This window comes from Phoxinus phoxinus, assembly GCF_949152265.1.
Source record: "Phoxinus phoxinus genome assembly, chromosome: 24".
Lineage (NCBI taxonomy): Eukaryota > Metazoa > Chordata > Actinopteri > Cypriniformes > Leuciscidae > Phoxinus > Phoxinus phoxinus.
The window spans coordinates 4,276,644-4,292,598 of record NC_136899.1 but is presented as its reverse complement, the minus strand read 5'-3'; the positions used below and the strand labels follow the sequence as shown (position 1 = coordinate 4,292,598).

General features: G+C 39.3%; 1 protein-coding gene across 36 annotated transcripts in view; it reads left to right on the top strand.

Moving 5' to 3' along the window:
• The first annotated feature begins 48 nt into the window (after positions 1 to 48).
• obscnb (obscurin, cytoskeletal calmodulin and titin-interacting RhoGEF b) overlaps positions 49 to 15,955 on the top strand; it is a 54,431-nt gene continuing 38,524 nt past the window's right edge. For all 36 annotated transcript variants that reach the window (XM_079601375.1, XM_079601359.1, XM_079601377.1 and 33 more), the window contains exons 1-23: positions 49 to 286; positions 1,610 to 2,681; positions 4,989 to 5,258; positions 5,371 to 5,631; positions 5,895 to 6,197; positions 6,701 to 6,967; positions 7,052 to 7,158; positions 7,423 to 7,591; positions 8,702 to 8,977; positions 9,458 to 9,733; positions 9,877 to 10,152; positions 10,331 to 10,606; positions 10,755 to 11,030; positions 11,476 to 11,751; positions 12,213 to 12,488; positions 12,760 to 13,035; positions 13,145 to 13,420; positions 13,629 to 13,895; positions 14,008 to 14,277; positions 14,360 to 14,626; positions 14,808 to 15,074; positions 15,502 to 15,614; positions 15,740 to 15,893. In XM_079601375.1, the coding sequence (XP_079457501.1) occupies positions 1,619 to 2,681; positions 4,989 to 5,258; positions 5,371 to 5,631; positions 5,895 to 6,197; positions 6,701 to 6,967; positions 7,052 to 7,158; positions 7,423 to 7,591; positions 8,702 to 8,977; positions 9,458 to 9,733; positions 9,877 to 10,152; positions 10,331 to 10,606; positions 10,755 to 11,030; positions 11,476 to 11,751; positions 12,213 to 12,488; positions 12,760 to 13,035; positions 13,145 to 13,420; positions 13,629 to 13,895; positions 14,008 to 14,277; positions 14,360 to 14,626; positions 14,808 to 15,074; positions 15,502 to 15,614; positions 15,740 to 15,893 (6,262 nt within the window). In that variant the 5' untranslated portion in view covers positions 49 to 286; positions 1,610 to 1,618. The remainder of the gene's footprint in view (positions 287 to 1,609; positions 2,682 to 4,988; positions 5,259 to 5,370; positions 5,632 to 5,894; positions 6,198 to 6,700; positions 6,968 to 7,051; positions 7,159 to 7,422; positions 7,592 to 8,701; positions 8,978 to 9,457; positions 9,734 to 9,876; positions 10,153 to 10,330; positions 10,607 to 10,754; positions 11,031 to 11,475; positions 11,752 to 12,212; positions 12,489 to 12,759; positions 13,036 to 13,144; positions 13,421 to 13,628; positions 13,896 to 14,007; positions 14,278 to 14,359; positions 14,627 to 14,807; positions 15,075 to 15,501; positions 15,615 to 15,739; positions 15,894 to 15,955) is intronic.

Below are 15,955 nucleotides of genomic sequence, written 5' to 3'. Positions count from 1 at the left end.
TTGCCATACAGCAGGTTGCGTCGTTGAGGTTGTTCAACAATAACAGTTACTTCACCTCAGTCAGACATTTGCTCCGGTAAGTGACGGATCTATTTTGAACGGGAGGTTGGACAGAAAGAAGAGCGTCACACAGAAAGCAAAGACACTGGGGGATAAAACACACTGTCCTCCTCTACAGTTCACGGAATTTACCTGTTTTCTCGCGGATATTTTCGCATGCCAGTATCGGATATTTATGGACATCTGCACCGGTTTATACCATCTAGACTAGCTTGAGGAGAAAAAGGTAAGAGTCGTTTAAAAAAAAAAATTTAAATTCTGAAAGGTGAAAACTTTTAATCGGAGGGAAGACTTCACTCTCGTTTTTTAAATGTTTTTATTTTATTAGAGAAACGTGTAAAATTCAACAAGTTTGAATTGATTACGTTTCTTTATAGCCTATTTGTGTCGCATTAAGTCTTTAACATAAGGCTACATTGTTTTAATTGTGAAAAAGATTATTTAAAAAAAAATATTTAAAGAAAGATCCACCCAGACGAAAACGTCTGTCGCTCTTTGAAACTAAATTTATAGTACAGAAAAAATGCCATTGACAAAAACATACATGTCCTATCACCAAGCAGGTCGGATCTCTTCTACAAATGGACATACTGCAGACAGAGCCCGACAGCTGAGGTTATTTTTGGGACAGGCAGCTTAGGGTAGTGAGGTGTCAGAGATGGCAAATGTCATGCTTTTCAAAGATCAACATCCTTTTGTTTAATATTATAATACTGGGATTTCATCTCATCAGTAAAACTGACTTTCTATGGTCAGATTTCACTTGATTAACCACTGTTCTGGAGGTAGTAGATGTAAATTGTTGACATTTTTTTAAAGATAGGCTATAGGTCAATAAGAGTATTGTTGCTTGATATATAATTTTCTAGGTCCTTTTGCTTTTGTTATTCTGTGTAAAGTTCTGTCAAAAGTGGACAATGTCAATTTTCCATGGTTTGTGGCTTTTAATCCATGTCCATTTGCTTTGAGGTCATCTATATATTACTGTACTCTATATAACTTTGAATCCCTTTAAATTCACAGTAGTTGACCAAATATATTTTCCCTGAATTTTGTTGCATGCATGAGTGTTCTTATGTAACACTGTGGCATTATTTCCGTATATCACATGGATGCTTGTGTAGTGTCACCTGACAGATACATAGAAAAAGTTGGATTCTCAAAAAGGCCTTAGTCTACTTGTTTTAAACCCTTTTGACAAGGTTTATAAACTAGAGTTTAGTCATTTAATCAACTATTACTTATTTGTGGTGGGGAAACAGGAGAGCTTTGAGTGAGCATCTCTAAAAGTAGGCATCTCTCATGTCTCAAAATGTCTATTTCAGGATCCTTGACATGGTTATTTGTCATTAGCAGATTATACAAACTGACTTACAGTATACTAATTTCAGGAGCAGCTTTCCAGAAACATTCTTGAGTTGGGTAGCAAGATATAGCCAGGGTGCAAATATGTAAAGCTTTTTAATCTCAATGTCTTATGTTTCTCCTCTATGCATTAACCACAACGTGTAGCCTACTTTTATTAAAGTGTGTTGTTTCATCTCTACAGAAAGCAGTAATGGATCAGAATCTATTTGGTGGGGTTCCACGCTTCCTAACTCGACCCAAGGCCTTCTCGCTGAGTGTGGGACGAGACGCCTCCCTCAGTTGCACTATTGTGGGAAACCCTGTACCTGTAGTAACCTGGGAGAAAGAAAAACTGCTTCTTTCTGCAGGGGGACGCTTCAAAACAGTCGATGATGGAGACGTTTACCGACTTACCATCTACGATCTAACTCTAGAAGACAGCGGTCAGTACATGTGTCGTGCCAAGAACACTGTCGGAGAGGCATATGCAGCTGTGACCCTGAAGGTGGGATTGCCGGAAACTGTGGTAGATCGTGCACCAGTGTTTACAGTGAAGCCTGTCTCCACCCGTGTGGGTCTAGGGGGTGATGTTACCTTTTATTGTCGTGTGGCAGCCCATCCAGCACCTAACTTTGACTGGGAAAAGGATGGCCGCTACCTGGGTGAGACCAACCGCATCAAGGTAACCTCAGAAAATGAATCCAGCTCCTTGAGGATCCAGAGCGTCAGGAGCTTGGACAGTGGTACCTACACCTGCCGTGTGCAGAACTCAATTGGCCGCTCTCAGTCCGCTGCCACTCTGGTGGTGGACCTTCAAGATACTCGTCTCCTGAATGCAGACAAGAGCACATCCCTCCTCTCGCAAATGCAGAAGCGAAAAGAAGAGATGCGGAAGGATATCTCTTTCTACCGCACCATGGAAAGTTCCTCAACATCATCTTCCAAGATCACAGAGGAACTTGATCAGGAGCAGAGGGTTTCGGCCTTAACCAGCATGTTGCCCAAAGGTGTGTTTACCCGAACATGCACCGTGACCGAGGGTAAACATGCCAAGCTTAGCTGTTTCGTCACAGGCCATCCCAAACCTCAGATCATCTGGAGGAAGGATGGGGGGAACATCAGCGAGGGCCGCAGACATGTTATGTATGAGGACCAGGCTGAGAATTTCATCCTCAAGGTGCTCTACTGCAAACAGAGCGATAATGGGCTGTACACCTGCAATGCATCCAACATGGCCGGACAAACCTATAGTGCTGTGCTAGTGATTGTCAAAGGTAAGAATAATGTCTGGAGGTATATATATTTGGTCAATTTATGCATCTTATTTGATCCATTTGCTAGTAGATTGAGTATTTACAGTGCATTATGTTTAAACTTAGATTTTTACAAGATGATGCTATTGTAGGCCATACAAACCTTTTTGTCTATTGTTTGAGGCTTGTGAACTTCCATACGCTGACATAGTCCTTTCTGGGGGAAGTAACTCTTTTATTAGAGGCTTGAACAACCAGATGCATTCATACTTAGCTGAGGTGGTCTTTTCCTAAAGCTATAGCCAATCAGTAAGTGACAAAGGGCCAAATTTACTAAGAGCTTGCTCCACCGCAAACCTTCTTTTGGCATTAAAAAAACTACTGTCATGATTTACTAAAGGCACGCAGTGAACAAATTGGCGCTGAAAAGGTGTGAACAGGTTTATTTTTGTGGCTGACCTTATTGCATACACATTTGTAGGAGTTTCCCTTTCAGACGCAAAATTTATGGGAGGAGAGTATTTAAATGAATAATGCAAGGTGATTTTGTAAGGTTTATGCTAGGTATATACTGGATTTTTCTCCATTATTTAACGCCCAAAAAAACATGCTTAAACCAGACGCTAATTTGCACTGCTCTTGGTAGATTGTGTTGGTTATTAAGGAAATGATCCGGCTGCATCTGTGTTCTCTAATTTGCATGTCGTTAGTAGATCACAAGCAAAGCTTTCCACTCAAATCGGCGCTTTTGGATAATTTTGCTTTCACACTAATTTGCCCTATTTAGTAAATCTGCTAGGCGTCAGGCTAACTGTAAATCCCCCTTAGTTGTGTCACAGAATACATCTTGAGTTCATAATAAAAGTGCAAACAGGATGAAAGTTTCCCTTTAGAACCACACAAGTACAGTGGTTTACAAAATCATGTATAAGTCGTTGAGTATCATTATTTTCTGGCAGATAGAGCTCTACATCAGCACAATAACTACCGTGTTAAAATACAGTTGGCCCTATTGAACCACCAACCTTTAAACGGAAATTTTATCAACTAATGACAGTCATCTTTGCCTTCCAGCTCATTCTCTGCTTAGCAAAGTGCTTGCAAGTGTTCGAACAGGGTGTACCATTACAACTATTTTCTGCTGGTGATGATTAGTTCACAGTTGTTGTGATGGCTAGTTGCAAACTCACTTCTGACGCCATTATGTGGGTGACTTTCCAAGTGATGTCTTCAGGGTTTGAAACATTGATCTGTATCCAAATTCTTTGTTAACTAAGCCTACATTAAGACAATGATTTTCATAGATGTATACCTTTTGTATGTTTACTCAGAGTTCTAATTTTAGCCAGAAGTGTAGCAATAGTATTTTGCTAACTTGCTCCTTGGTCTTAATCTCGACTCTCATGCCACAGGCACCCTAGAGAAAGGTCACAGAAACTTAGCCGGATACCAGTCCACCATTGCAGTACAAAAAGCAGTGACGCCCCTGTGTAGGGATTAGGAGGGTGAAGTTCATGACATTTAAGGCTGTTTTTGTGTGAACATGTTAAAATTTTAGATGACTGACTTGGTGGTAAAGTAGAGCCAATGACATAGGCCTATCTGTTGGATACAAACATATTAAACATCATATAAAGTCCAAAACGTATTTATTTAATTTGATGGCCAGCCTTATTCTTTAGACGTTTTCATCGCTGATGTCACTTGTTTAAGACGTTATTACACCTAGTTAATTTGAGGCTCTCTTAAGTGGTCTTGTGTCAAAATAATGTGTATGATGTGTATTATCAGCTGTCCTGTAGCTCAAACTGTAGAGCGCTGGCGCTTGCAACGCCAAGGTCATGGGTTTGATTCCCAGGGAATGCAAGAACTGATAAGAATGTAAATGTGTACCTTGAAATGCAATGTAAGTCGCTTTGGATAAAAGCATCTGCCAAAAGCATAAATGAAAAAAAAAATTATACTGTATATGAAGTAAACATCCCAAATAATCTCAGGCCCACCTAAAAAGACCCATATGAGTATGGTTCATTAATCGGTACATTTGTGATCCACTTTTAAGTTCACATACATTATGAACACCAAAAGCACTGTGGTCCCTTGCAGCGGTCTCCCATTCTGGTTCACTTTTTAATGAACGTTGAACTTTTAATGAAGTTTGGTGCATTTGAGTAGTACTATATATGAAACCACCCTAACAGTTATCATTGTCTTCTTGGAGACCTAATCAATATGAAACCACATGAAACCAAATTATGACTGCCAGCTAAAAATAACTTAGTGTGTATGTCTTCTGTATATTCACTTTATTCAACATGTCCTTGCCAGAGCCAAAGATTCCATTCAAGAGAAAGCTGCAGGATGTTGAGGTGAAGGAAAAGGAAACGGCAACACTGCAGTGTGAGGTACCAGTGTCGAACACAAAGGCTAACTGGTTTATGGAGGAGACCCGTCTGGAGGAATGCACCAAGTACCGCATGGATGTGGAGGGTACCCTGCGCCGCCTCACTATTCACAATGTCACCACCAACGATGATGCCGTCTATATCTGTGAGATGAAGGAAGGCAGTCGCACCGTGGCCGAACTTACAGTGCTGGGTAAAATCTTTGAGAGGAAGCCCATCACCACCATTCCAATATGGTTTATTTTGTTAGCTAGAATGATGATGGATTACTTTGTCTTCATGTGATGTTTTTTCTGCATTTTCAGGCAATATCACTAAAAAGCTGCCGAGGAGGACAGTGGTGCCGGTTAGCGATACTGTGATCTTCTGTGTGGAGCTGGAGAAACCAGTAGATGATGCATACTGGACCAGGAATGGGGAGAAGCTGAAAGAGGACTCCCGAATTATTATCGCCCGCATTAACAGACAGTACACACTGACCATTCGTGAATGTACCGCGGAGGACTCTGGTGAGGTGGCCTTCATCGCCCATGACTGTAAGACCTCCACCCGCTTCTCTGTCACAGGTGAATACTTTTGTAAATCAGACCACCACCTTTCCAAAAGATTCTACAAGAGGTTTTTTGCATTCATGTGATTCAAAAACCTCATATCTGCCACAGGAATCAAGTCAAATTTTATGACACTATAGTATATGTGATGGTATTCGTACTCCATTTCTTTAATAAAGTATGAGTGGAAACAATTCAACACACTCGCTTGTGACATTTACAGTAGAGAGATTATTTTTCTTTAACCTTATTAACAATAATTTAAACTTTGACCTCAGCACCGAGGAAACACCCTCCAGATCCCCCAGTTGAACCAACGGTGCGGAACAAAACAGATTCATCGATCACACTGTGCTGGTCTCCACCGGACAGTGAGCGGCCTGTGCCCATCACCGGCTACTTCTTGGAGCGGAGGAAGGTTGGAGCCCAAACCTGGGTTAAAGTCACTAGCACGACTGTGTCTAGCACTGAATATACCTTCAGCGAAATCTCAGAGGAGGCGAGCTATCAATTCCGTATCTCAGCGGTCAATGATTTCGGTCAGAGTGCCTACTTGGAGGTTCCTGGAACATTTTATCTTGGTGAGAAAGGTTTTGTTGTTTGCTGTGGACATTCATAAAATACACTGCCTGGCCAAAAAAGAAAAAGTCGCTCATGCTTAAGATAGGAAAATGCTTAAGAGTCTATGATTGGATCATTATTGCAGTGATTATTATGGATCTATCATGTTATATGTTTGGGAACAGTTCTTTTAACCCTAATTGATGGAGTGTGTAGCTTTTCATTTCTTTTAACAAACCTTTAGGAAAACACATCATGGCCATATTCCAGGAAGATTCATCAGGCTCAAATTGTGAAAGAATGGTTGAGGGAGCATGAAGAATCATTCCCACACATGAATTGGCACATTTATTTCCATCAATAGGTGCATCCATTTTTGGTCAAGATCTTGTATTGACAATGCAATTCAAGCATTCTGTAAAGTCTATAGCGACTTTCTTTTTTTGGCTGGACAGTGTAAAAACCAATAGAAAGTTATATAAATCAGTATATTCCATAAGTATTTTGGAATTTGTTTGATCAGAGCCCACAGCGTCAGTGAAGACAGGCCTGGTGAGCTGCAGTGCACATGCAGATGAAGAAGCCACCTTCACTGTGGAGCTCTCGAGTGTATGTTCTGGCTCCTGGACCATAAATGACCGAATGATCCGCAGTGGATCGGAGTATCTGATCACACGCTCAAAGACCACACACACGCTGGTCATCAGGGAGGTGTCCATGGCGCTGAACGGGGCACAGGTCAAGTTTGTGGGTGGCGGATCTCAGAGCGTTTGCACACTTACTGTGAAAGGTAAGAAAGGAACAGTTTCTGAAAACTAAAGTACAATAACTTCAACAATGTTCCTGATTTTTTTTTTTTCTTGATGTTCTTTAGCTGCACCTTCACGTTTCACCAGTAAGTCTTCTCAGGTTGAGGTATTTACTTTCAGTATGCACTCCTCTGCTCAGATGCACACAGAAGTGTCCGATTCAAGTGTCCAGGTGACAAAATGCACGTTTTTTTGTCTTGCAATATCCAAATAAAATGTTTAAATATACATTAAGTATTTTACGTTTTTTTAAATGCTTGCTCCTATCGGAGTTTATATTGTATTGTCCAACCAGTGGCACAGTTGACTTTGAGATGCATTGCCCTTACAAAACAGACAAAATCCAAATATCTACAGTAATAGATGTGTGGACATGATGGGTAATAAGTATTATTTTCTTTTTGACAATTAACTACATGTACTGTCTGTGCTGCAGGTTGTTTGGATGAAGAATGGGAAGGAGCTGAGGATGGGTAAAAAATATGAAGCCACAAGTGTGGAGCGCAAACGCATACTGACAGTCCACAATGTGGACCTTGAGGATGTGGGCATTTATGAATGCATGTGTGATGGCGATAAAATATCTGTCCAACTTACCCTTAAAGGTGAAACAGGCAATTTTTCTCTTCACTTACTGACCTTCAGTTACTTTAAGCTTTTAATAGCCTCTATTTCCAACTGAACTTTTTTTCTGTTTTAGCCTCTATATATGTATATTTCAAGCTTAAAATGATATTAATGATACATAAAATTATTTACATATATGAAAATGGAAAAATTTTCAATTGAAGTGCGTGCTGCTTGCAGTGTACTATTTAGGAATTTCCCAAGAATTAAAGTCATTGCTGAGTAGTCAGTGCTTTGTATATCCCAGCTTAGTACAGAGATTTCTGAGTGGATAAATGGTGCAAGCGGTCAGTGTTGACAGCTAGGAACAGCTGGGCTCAAGCTACTCAACAGGAAGTGTTAGAAGATGAGTTTTAACACTTCTGCTTAGCACTCATACACTCTCAGGTATCATATATTAAATATGCTTTGGGTTGAGATGAGTATTTATGATGTGCTCTCAATGCTATTTAAGACACTACTATATATATAAAACCATTAGGATACAAAATTTGGCTAAACAGGATGTACAATTTATATTTAATTTAGCTTGATTTTGGGAAATAATTTAATATAATACTGATATCATACTTAACAAAACAATTTTAATAACTATATTTATTATTGAATTTTAGGAACATAATATTTAACCAGTTGGTAGCTGCATAAACCCAATTATAAATAGAAATACCCTCACATAAAGGCATAAAAACAACATTTAAAGTATTTTACAGTAGAATTACATGTATATATTTTTTTAAAATATTAATATTAATTTTTCACTGTATGGTTGGTAACCATTAAAAAAAATTACAGCAGCATTTTATATTATTTTTCCATTCAAATGACTAACATGGTCAATGCAAACTCATATTTAATATACATGACTGTTAATGTAAATGTAAATCAGGAGAGTTTCAGTTGTCACATTTGTTTGTTTTTTGTTTTTGTTTTTTTAGTCTCACAAGACATCTGTTATATTCAAATGGACAGTGGATGTGACTGTTTCTTGCCATGTTTGATATGTTTTCTATAATCCATTTCATATTTCTAATCATGTTAAAATTACAGAGAGGTATGGCATCTAATCCTCCATTTTATCCTAACAGAAGAACCAACTAAGTTTGTTAACAAGCCAAGGGCTCAGCCCCAAGAGAGTGACGCTCTGGTGGGCGACGTGGTGTTGAAGTGTGAGGTTGCTTCTCCTGGAACCGCTGTTGTGTGGAAGAAAGAACAGATAGAAATAACGGAGGACAAGAGGACATCTTTTATGTCTCAAGGGACGCAAAGGAAGCTGGTCATCAGGGGTGCCAAGCAGAGCGATGAAGGACACTACTCGTGTGAGACGGCAGAGGACAAAATGACATTCAAGGTCAAGATAAAAGGTAAGACTATGCGCTAATTAGTCTTAAACTAAAAATTTAAATGAGCAGGATTAATCAGACATGCCACAATACCTAATTAATGTCATAACTTTATGGTTTTTTGAACAGTGAAGCTAAACGCTAAATGCTCCTACAGCTAATAAATTATTTAATAAGTGAAATTAAAAGTTATACCAGCCTTGTATAAGTTACATTAAAGTTTAGCATGTCATTTATCATACCATTGTCAGATCGTACTGTGGACAGCAATGGTCCTTTGAAGGTACTTTCCAAGAAGTATTGTTTGCAGTCTCAAAATCTAACCTTGAATACAAAAAAATTCTAGATTATTTTCTGGGAAACAATCCCTTAGAGGTTGTTTAAATTTATTACCGTATTAGTCCAGTGTGTTTTTGTCCATTTTTGGAGATGTTTGAGATCTTTTTGCGGTGCAGAACTACATACAGTATGTTTCACTAAAAAAATAAATGTCCTTTTTAGAAACTCAGGCTGCTTTCTCCAACAAAGACTCTTATCAGAAAGAGGTGAAGGTTTCAACTTCCCAGAGGGCCACACTGAGTTGTGATGTTTCTGATGCCAAAACTGAGGTGAAATGGTTTAAGGATGGCAAGCAGTTGATCTCCAGTAAGACTGTCCACGTGGAGTCAAAGGGCAAGAGCCGTCAGCTGGTGCTGGAGAACGTGGAGAAGAAGGATGCTGGAGAATATACCTGTGAAGTTGGGAATGAAAAGCTGGTCTTCAAGATTCGGGTGGAAGGTAAGAACAACATGCCAGTGTTTTGTCTTGTTTTGTTTTTTTTAAGGTTCCATTCACTCAATTAAACAGGACCAAAGCAAAGTTTACATAAAACTAAATGTAGTTTCTGATACTGTATTCCTAAATATAAATTTTTGCCCCAGACATTCAAGCCGCCTTCTCCAACAAGGACTCCTATCAGAAGGAAGTCAGAGTTTCAGCATCCCAAAAAGCCACACTGAGCTGTGAGGTTTCTGACCTCAAGACTGAAGTGAAATGGTTCAAGGATGGCAAGCAGTTGAGCTCCAGTAAGACTGTCCACATGGAGTCAAAGAGCAAGTGCCGTCAGCTGGTGCTGGAGAACGTGGAGAAGAAGGATGTTGGAGAATATACCTGTGAAGTTGGGAGTGAGAAATTGCTCTTTAAGATTCAGGTGGAAGGTAAGAACAACATGCCAGTGTTTTGTCTTGGTTTTTTAATTTTTTTTAATTTATTATTTATTATTGTGTTTTTTTTTTAAGGTTCCGGTGACTTAATCAAACATGATCAAAGCTAAGTTTATATAAAACTGAAAGTAGTTTCTGATACTATATTCCTAAATATTGATTTCTACCCCAGACATTCAAGCTACCTTCACTAACAAGGACTCCTATCAGAAGGAAGTTAAGGTTTCAGCATCCCAAAAAGCCACTCTGAGCTGTGAGGTTTCTGACCTTAAGACTGAGGTGAAATGGTTCAAGGATGGCAAGCAGTTGAGCTCCAGTAAGACTGTCCACGTGGAGTCAAAGGGCAAGAGCCGTCAGCTGGTGCTGGAGAACGTGGAGAAGAAGGATGCTGGAGAATATACCTGTGAAGTTGGGAATGAGAAACTGCTCTTTAAGATTCGGGTGGAAGGTAAGAACAACATGCCAGTGTTTTGTCTTGTTTTTTGTGTGTTTTTTTAAGGTTCCAGCGACTCAATCATGCATGACCATAGCAAAGTTTACATAAAACTGAAAGTAGCTTCTGACACTATATTCCTGAATCTTGATTTCTGCCCCAGACATTCAAGCCGCCTTCTCCAACAAGGACTCCTATCAGAAGGAAGTGAAAGTTTCAGCATCCCAGAAAGCCACTCTGAGCTGTGAGGTTTCTGACCTCAAGACTGAGGTGAAATGGTTCAAGGATGGCAAGCAATTGAGCTCCAGTAAGACTGTCCACATGGAGTCAAAGGGCAAGAGCCGTCAGCTGGTGCTGGAGAACGTGGAGAAGAAGGATGTTGGAGAATATACCTGTGAAGTTGGGAATGAGAAACTGCTCTTTAAGATTCAGATGACAGGTATGGAAACATCCTTTAGTTTGTCTATTGGCTTGCTGTTTTTATTTTAGTTTTTTCTTCTTTATGGAAGATACCACAATTACAATACAGTAAGTCAACAAAGATTAAGAAAACCAACGTTATATATAACAAAGGGGCTTGATACAGTATGTCTTGCATCTGGTCAAAAAAGCATGCCGCAAGATTTCATTAATGTGTCTTTATAGATACACTTATTTATGTACTTTTCTTTCTTTAAGAAGTGGCCCACTTATAGGCAGAAAAATGTGTTGCCTGTTTCAGTCTGCAATGTAATTTGTTTTGTTTTTTGTGGAATGATTTGCGGTTTATGATGTATTCCTACATGTTCAAGTATAGAGTCCTTGCAGTATCTGTTGTTTAATATTTTGAGTGATATAATTGCCCAAAGAGTACTGTTTTCTGATGTGTTCTAATGCCCAACCAGACATTCAAGCCGCCTTCTCCAACAAGGACTCCTATCAGAAGGAAGTGAAAGTTTCAGCATCCCAAAAAGCCACACTGAGCTGTGAAGTTTCTGACCTCAAGACTGAGGTGAAATGGTTCAAGGATGGCAAGCAGTTGAGCTCCAGTAAGACTGTCCATGTGGAGTCAAAGGGCAAGAGCCGTCAGCTGGTGCTGGAGAACGTGGAGAAGAAGGATGCTGGAGAATATACCTGTGAAGTTGGAAATGAAAAACTTGCTTTTAAAATTCAGGTGACAGGTATGGGAATATTATTGTGTTTGTCTATTGGCACTCTGATTCTACTTTAGTTTTTCTTGCAAATGAAAAAGACCAAAACTACAGTAATACAGTGAAGCTTGACAAAAGCTAATTCTACATGTAGCAATAAAAAATTGGACTTGTTGAAAGAGACCATTGATATTATTAACATGTGTTTGTAGATTTAGTAATACATGTAGTTTTTTCTGTTCAAGAAGTGGTAAATTTTAAAATTAAAAAGCAGTGTTTTGCTGAATTCAATGCTACTAAAAAAGTTTTACTCTGCAATGTGATTTGGATTTATTTGCTTAAAATATAGACCACAATTTATGATCCATTCTGGCTTTCTCAACCATCCAGTCCTTATAGTTTCTGACGTCTATAACTTTAAGTAATATATTGACTCAAATAATTCTGTTTTGTTATATTGGATCCATGGTGCACTGTACCTGCCCAACTAGACATTCAAGCTTCCTTCACCAACAAGGACTCCTATCAGAAGGAAGTCAAAATAACTGCTTCCCAGAAAGCCACACTGAGCTGTGAGGTTTCTGACCTCAAGACTGAGGTGAAATGGTTCAAGGATGGCAAGCAATTGAGCTCCAGTAAGACTGTCCACATGGAGTCAAAGGGCAAGAGCCGTCAGCTGGTGCTGGAGAATGTGGAGAAGAAGGATGCTGGAGAATATATCTGTGAAGTTGGGAATGAGAAACTTCCCTTTAAGATTCAGGTGACAGGTATGGAAAACATTTTGGACTGTTCATTTTGGCTCTGTGCATTTGGTCATCAGTGGTTGCTCTTGGCCACACCAAATAACTTATTCACAATTTGCACTGATAAGTGAAATATGTCAAATCTTAACAGTCTTCTTTGGGTTGTTTAAAAGCTTCTATGAAAATATTTATTCTCTAGTGTCATATTTAATGTGTCACTTCAGTATTGACTTTCTCTGTAAATTGGCTAACTAAACTCTTTGAATGCAGTAAACTCTTTATACCTTCTCATTAGAGCTCAAAACTGCCTTCACCAACAAAGACTCTTATCAGAAGGAAGTTAAGGTTTCAGCATCCCAAAAAACCACTCTGAGCTGTGAGGTTTCTGACCTCAAGACTGATGTGAAATGGTTCAAAGATGGCAAGCAGTTGAGCTCCAGTAAGACTGTCCACATGGAGTCAAAGGGCAAGAGCCGTCAGCTGGTGCTGGAGAACGTAGAGAAGAAGGATGCTGGAGAATATACCTGTGAAGTTGGGAATGAGAAACTTCTCTTTAAGATTCAGATGGAAGGTAAGACTTTGTAGGACATTAGTGGACCTCTAATGAACAATAGAACAATCTTCTATCTTCCTCCAGAACATGGTTACAATTTAGTGAATATTTCCTATTTTTTATTCAGATGTCACTACCAAATTCCAGAAGACATCTGTGACAAAAGAAACTGTGATGGTTGAGTCAACAGAGAAGGTTGTTTTAAAAACCGAGGTGATGTCAGAGAGTTGTAGTGTTAAGTGGTTCAGGGATGGAGTGGAACTAAAAGATGGATCAAAGTATGAGATGAAACAGGAAGGTCGCTCACGTGTCCTAATTGTTAAGTCCTCTGAATCCAAAGACAATGGCACTTACTCCTGCCAGACTGCTGATGACAAGGTGGAGTTCAAGGTTCAGGTCAAAGGTAAAAGCTAATTTGGTATTTCAAAGCAATGAAAATGTTACTGCATATTTATTTTTTAATTTATTTTCAATGCAATTGTCACTATACTTATACATATGAAGTTTTCAAAGCAAATAATGTAAGATATAATTGCACTTATTGAAATACTAAATCAAACTGATTGCAGACAAAATGTGATTTAATTTTCCCCCTCAATTATTCCATGCAGAGGCACCTTTAAAATTTGTGGTGCCATTGCAACCGGTATCTGCAGTACTAGAAAGCACCATGACCCTTTCCTGCACCCTCAACAAAGCCACAGGTAATGTCCTCTGGAAGCATAACGGCAAAGAAATCAAACCGGGCGGCAGATTCAGCATCCGCACTGATAGCACCAACTGCATCTTGATTGTCTCTGCTGTGGCTCAGGAGGATGAAGGAGAGTACAGCTGCGAATGTAAAGATGACAAAACCACCACTAAAGTCACCACTAAAGGTAAGAACCATCAGTGTCATGTCTGAAAGTCATAAATTCTCATCAAATGAACCAACGCAACTTAAGATTGTTTTAAGTGATAGATGTTTTGAAATTTTCTAATTTCTCACAGCCCCACGTCTGGTGAGGTTCACTACCAAGCTGAACAATGTTGTTGCAAATGAAGGCAAAGATGCCATCTTCAAATGCTCTATCACACCAGCCGATGTGAGTGTCAGATGGCTGCGTAATGATGTTCCTATAACAGCTGGTCCCAAATATAAGTTAGCTTTTGGAGGAAGCAGCTACTCCCTCACTCTCATAGCTGTCACTCAGGAGGATGCAGGAGAGATCAGTATCGATGCCGATGGGAAAGTGTGCAAGGCCACACTCCAAGTACAAGGTAAGGATAACTATTAAGCGTAATGCAACATATCCGCAGGCAAGCACATGTTTCTCAGTACACACATATCTGTATCTTGCAGAGCTTCCTGTCACATTTAAGAAGAAGCTTGTAGATGTGACTGTGCAGGAGCAGGACACAGTTCGGTTGGAAGTGGAGCTGAGTAAACCCTCAACAGATGTGAAGTGGATGAAGAATGGTGTGGTTCTACAGCAAGGAGGAAATCTGGAGATTCATGTTGAGGGTGTCAAGCAGACTTTGGTCCTCAAAAGTGTGGCATATGCTGACAGAGGACATTACTCATGTGAAACCCTAGATGACAAGACCCAGGCGAAACTAACAGTAGAAAGTAGGGCTTCCTTTATTGTTACTCTATCACAGAGTTACTCTTTGGATCATAATATTTTCATTCTTTATGTTTGCTATGATGACTATATATAGCCATGAAAATCATTAACCGAAATGCACATTCAATTATGCTTTCCTAAAAGCGTCTCATCATTGGATTTCCATTGTTTTTTACTTTTCAGTTAAGAAGATTCAGGTAGTAAAAGGTCTGAAAGAGGTGAAAGTACAAGAAAAAGAGACCGTCACTATGGAGGTGGAGCTTAGCAAGGCGAATGTAGAAGGATCCTGGAGCAAAGATGGAATGAAACTGAAGGCAGGACCCAATATCATCATTACCGCATTGGGCAACAAGCACAGCCTGACTATGTCCCAGCTGAAGATAAGTGATGGTGGAGCTATTTCCTTTCAAGCTGAGGATGTCCATACTTCTGGAAAACTAATGGTTACAGGTTAGTTTGTATATTGGGGTCTTTAGGTTTAAGCCCACTTATAATTCTTAGCATGCAAAGAGTGTAAGTCAGTAATTTAGGGTTAATGCATCATCCAATGAATTGCAAGATTCAGTAAGTTGTTTTTTTCCCCAGTAAGATAGCATTTACATGAGATTATAAAAAGTATATTTTTAAGTTAAGTACTTGTAGAGGCTGCATATACACTATTTAAAGTATATTCCACAATACAAACTATATTCATTTCCACATTTTATGTTCTTATATTGTGTACTTGAGCATGATTAACTTTTTGCAGCCTGTGTAAGAGTCGCTTATTGGGGGTTTAGTAAGGTGTCTATGAAACTTATGAAAAGAACCATAACTTAAACACCAGTGTTAAAATCTAGAATGATTGCAACTGTAATAATTGGTGTTGTGTCCACAGAGCCAGCTGCGAAGATCCTCAGACCCCTATGGGATATTGTTTCTCCAGAAAAGGAGAAAGTCACATTTGAATGTGAAGTATCAAGAGCAAATGCTGATGTCAAGTGGTTTAAGGTATTAGTAATTAAATATTAAATATGAAAAATGTGTAGTCACATATAAATGGAATATAAAATAATTTGAAAATAGAACTAGTAAAAGAAAATGTTGATGTAGTTGTGTCATTATTGCTCTATCAGGATGATGAGGAACTAAAGCCAGGAAAGAAATTTGGCATTCAATCCCAGGCCAACAAGCGCACCCTCCTCATCCAAAAGTGTGCGTATGAGGACCAGGGCCAGTATATGTGTAGAACAACAGATGACAATACTTCAGCCAAGCTCACGGTTCATGGTAAAGATGAAGGAATTCTAAGTGACTAGTCTAAGAGATACTCAAAAATGTTGTAGTGTCAA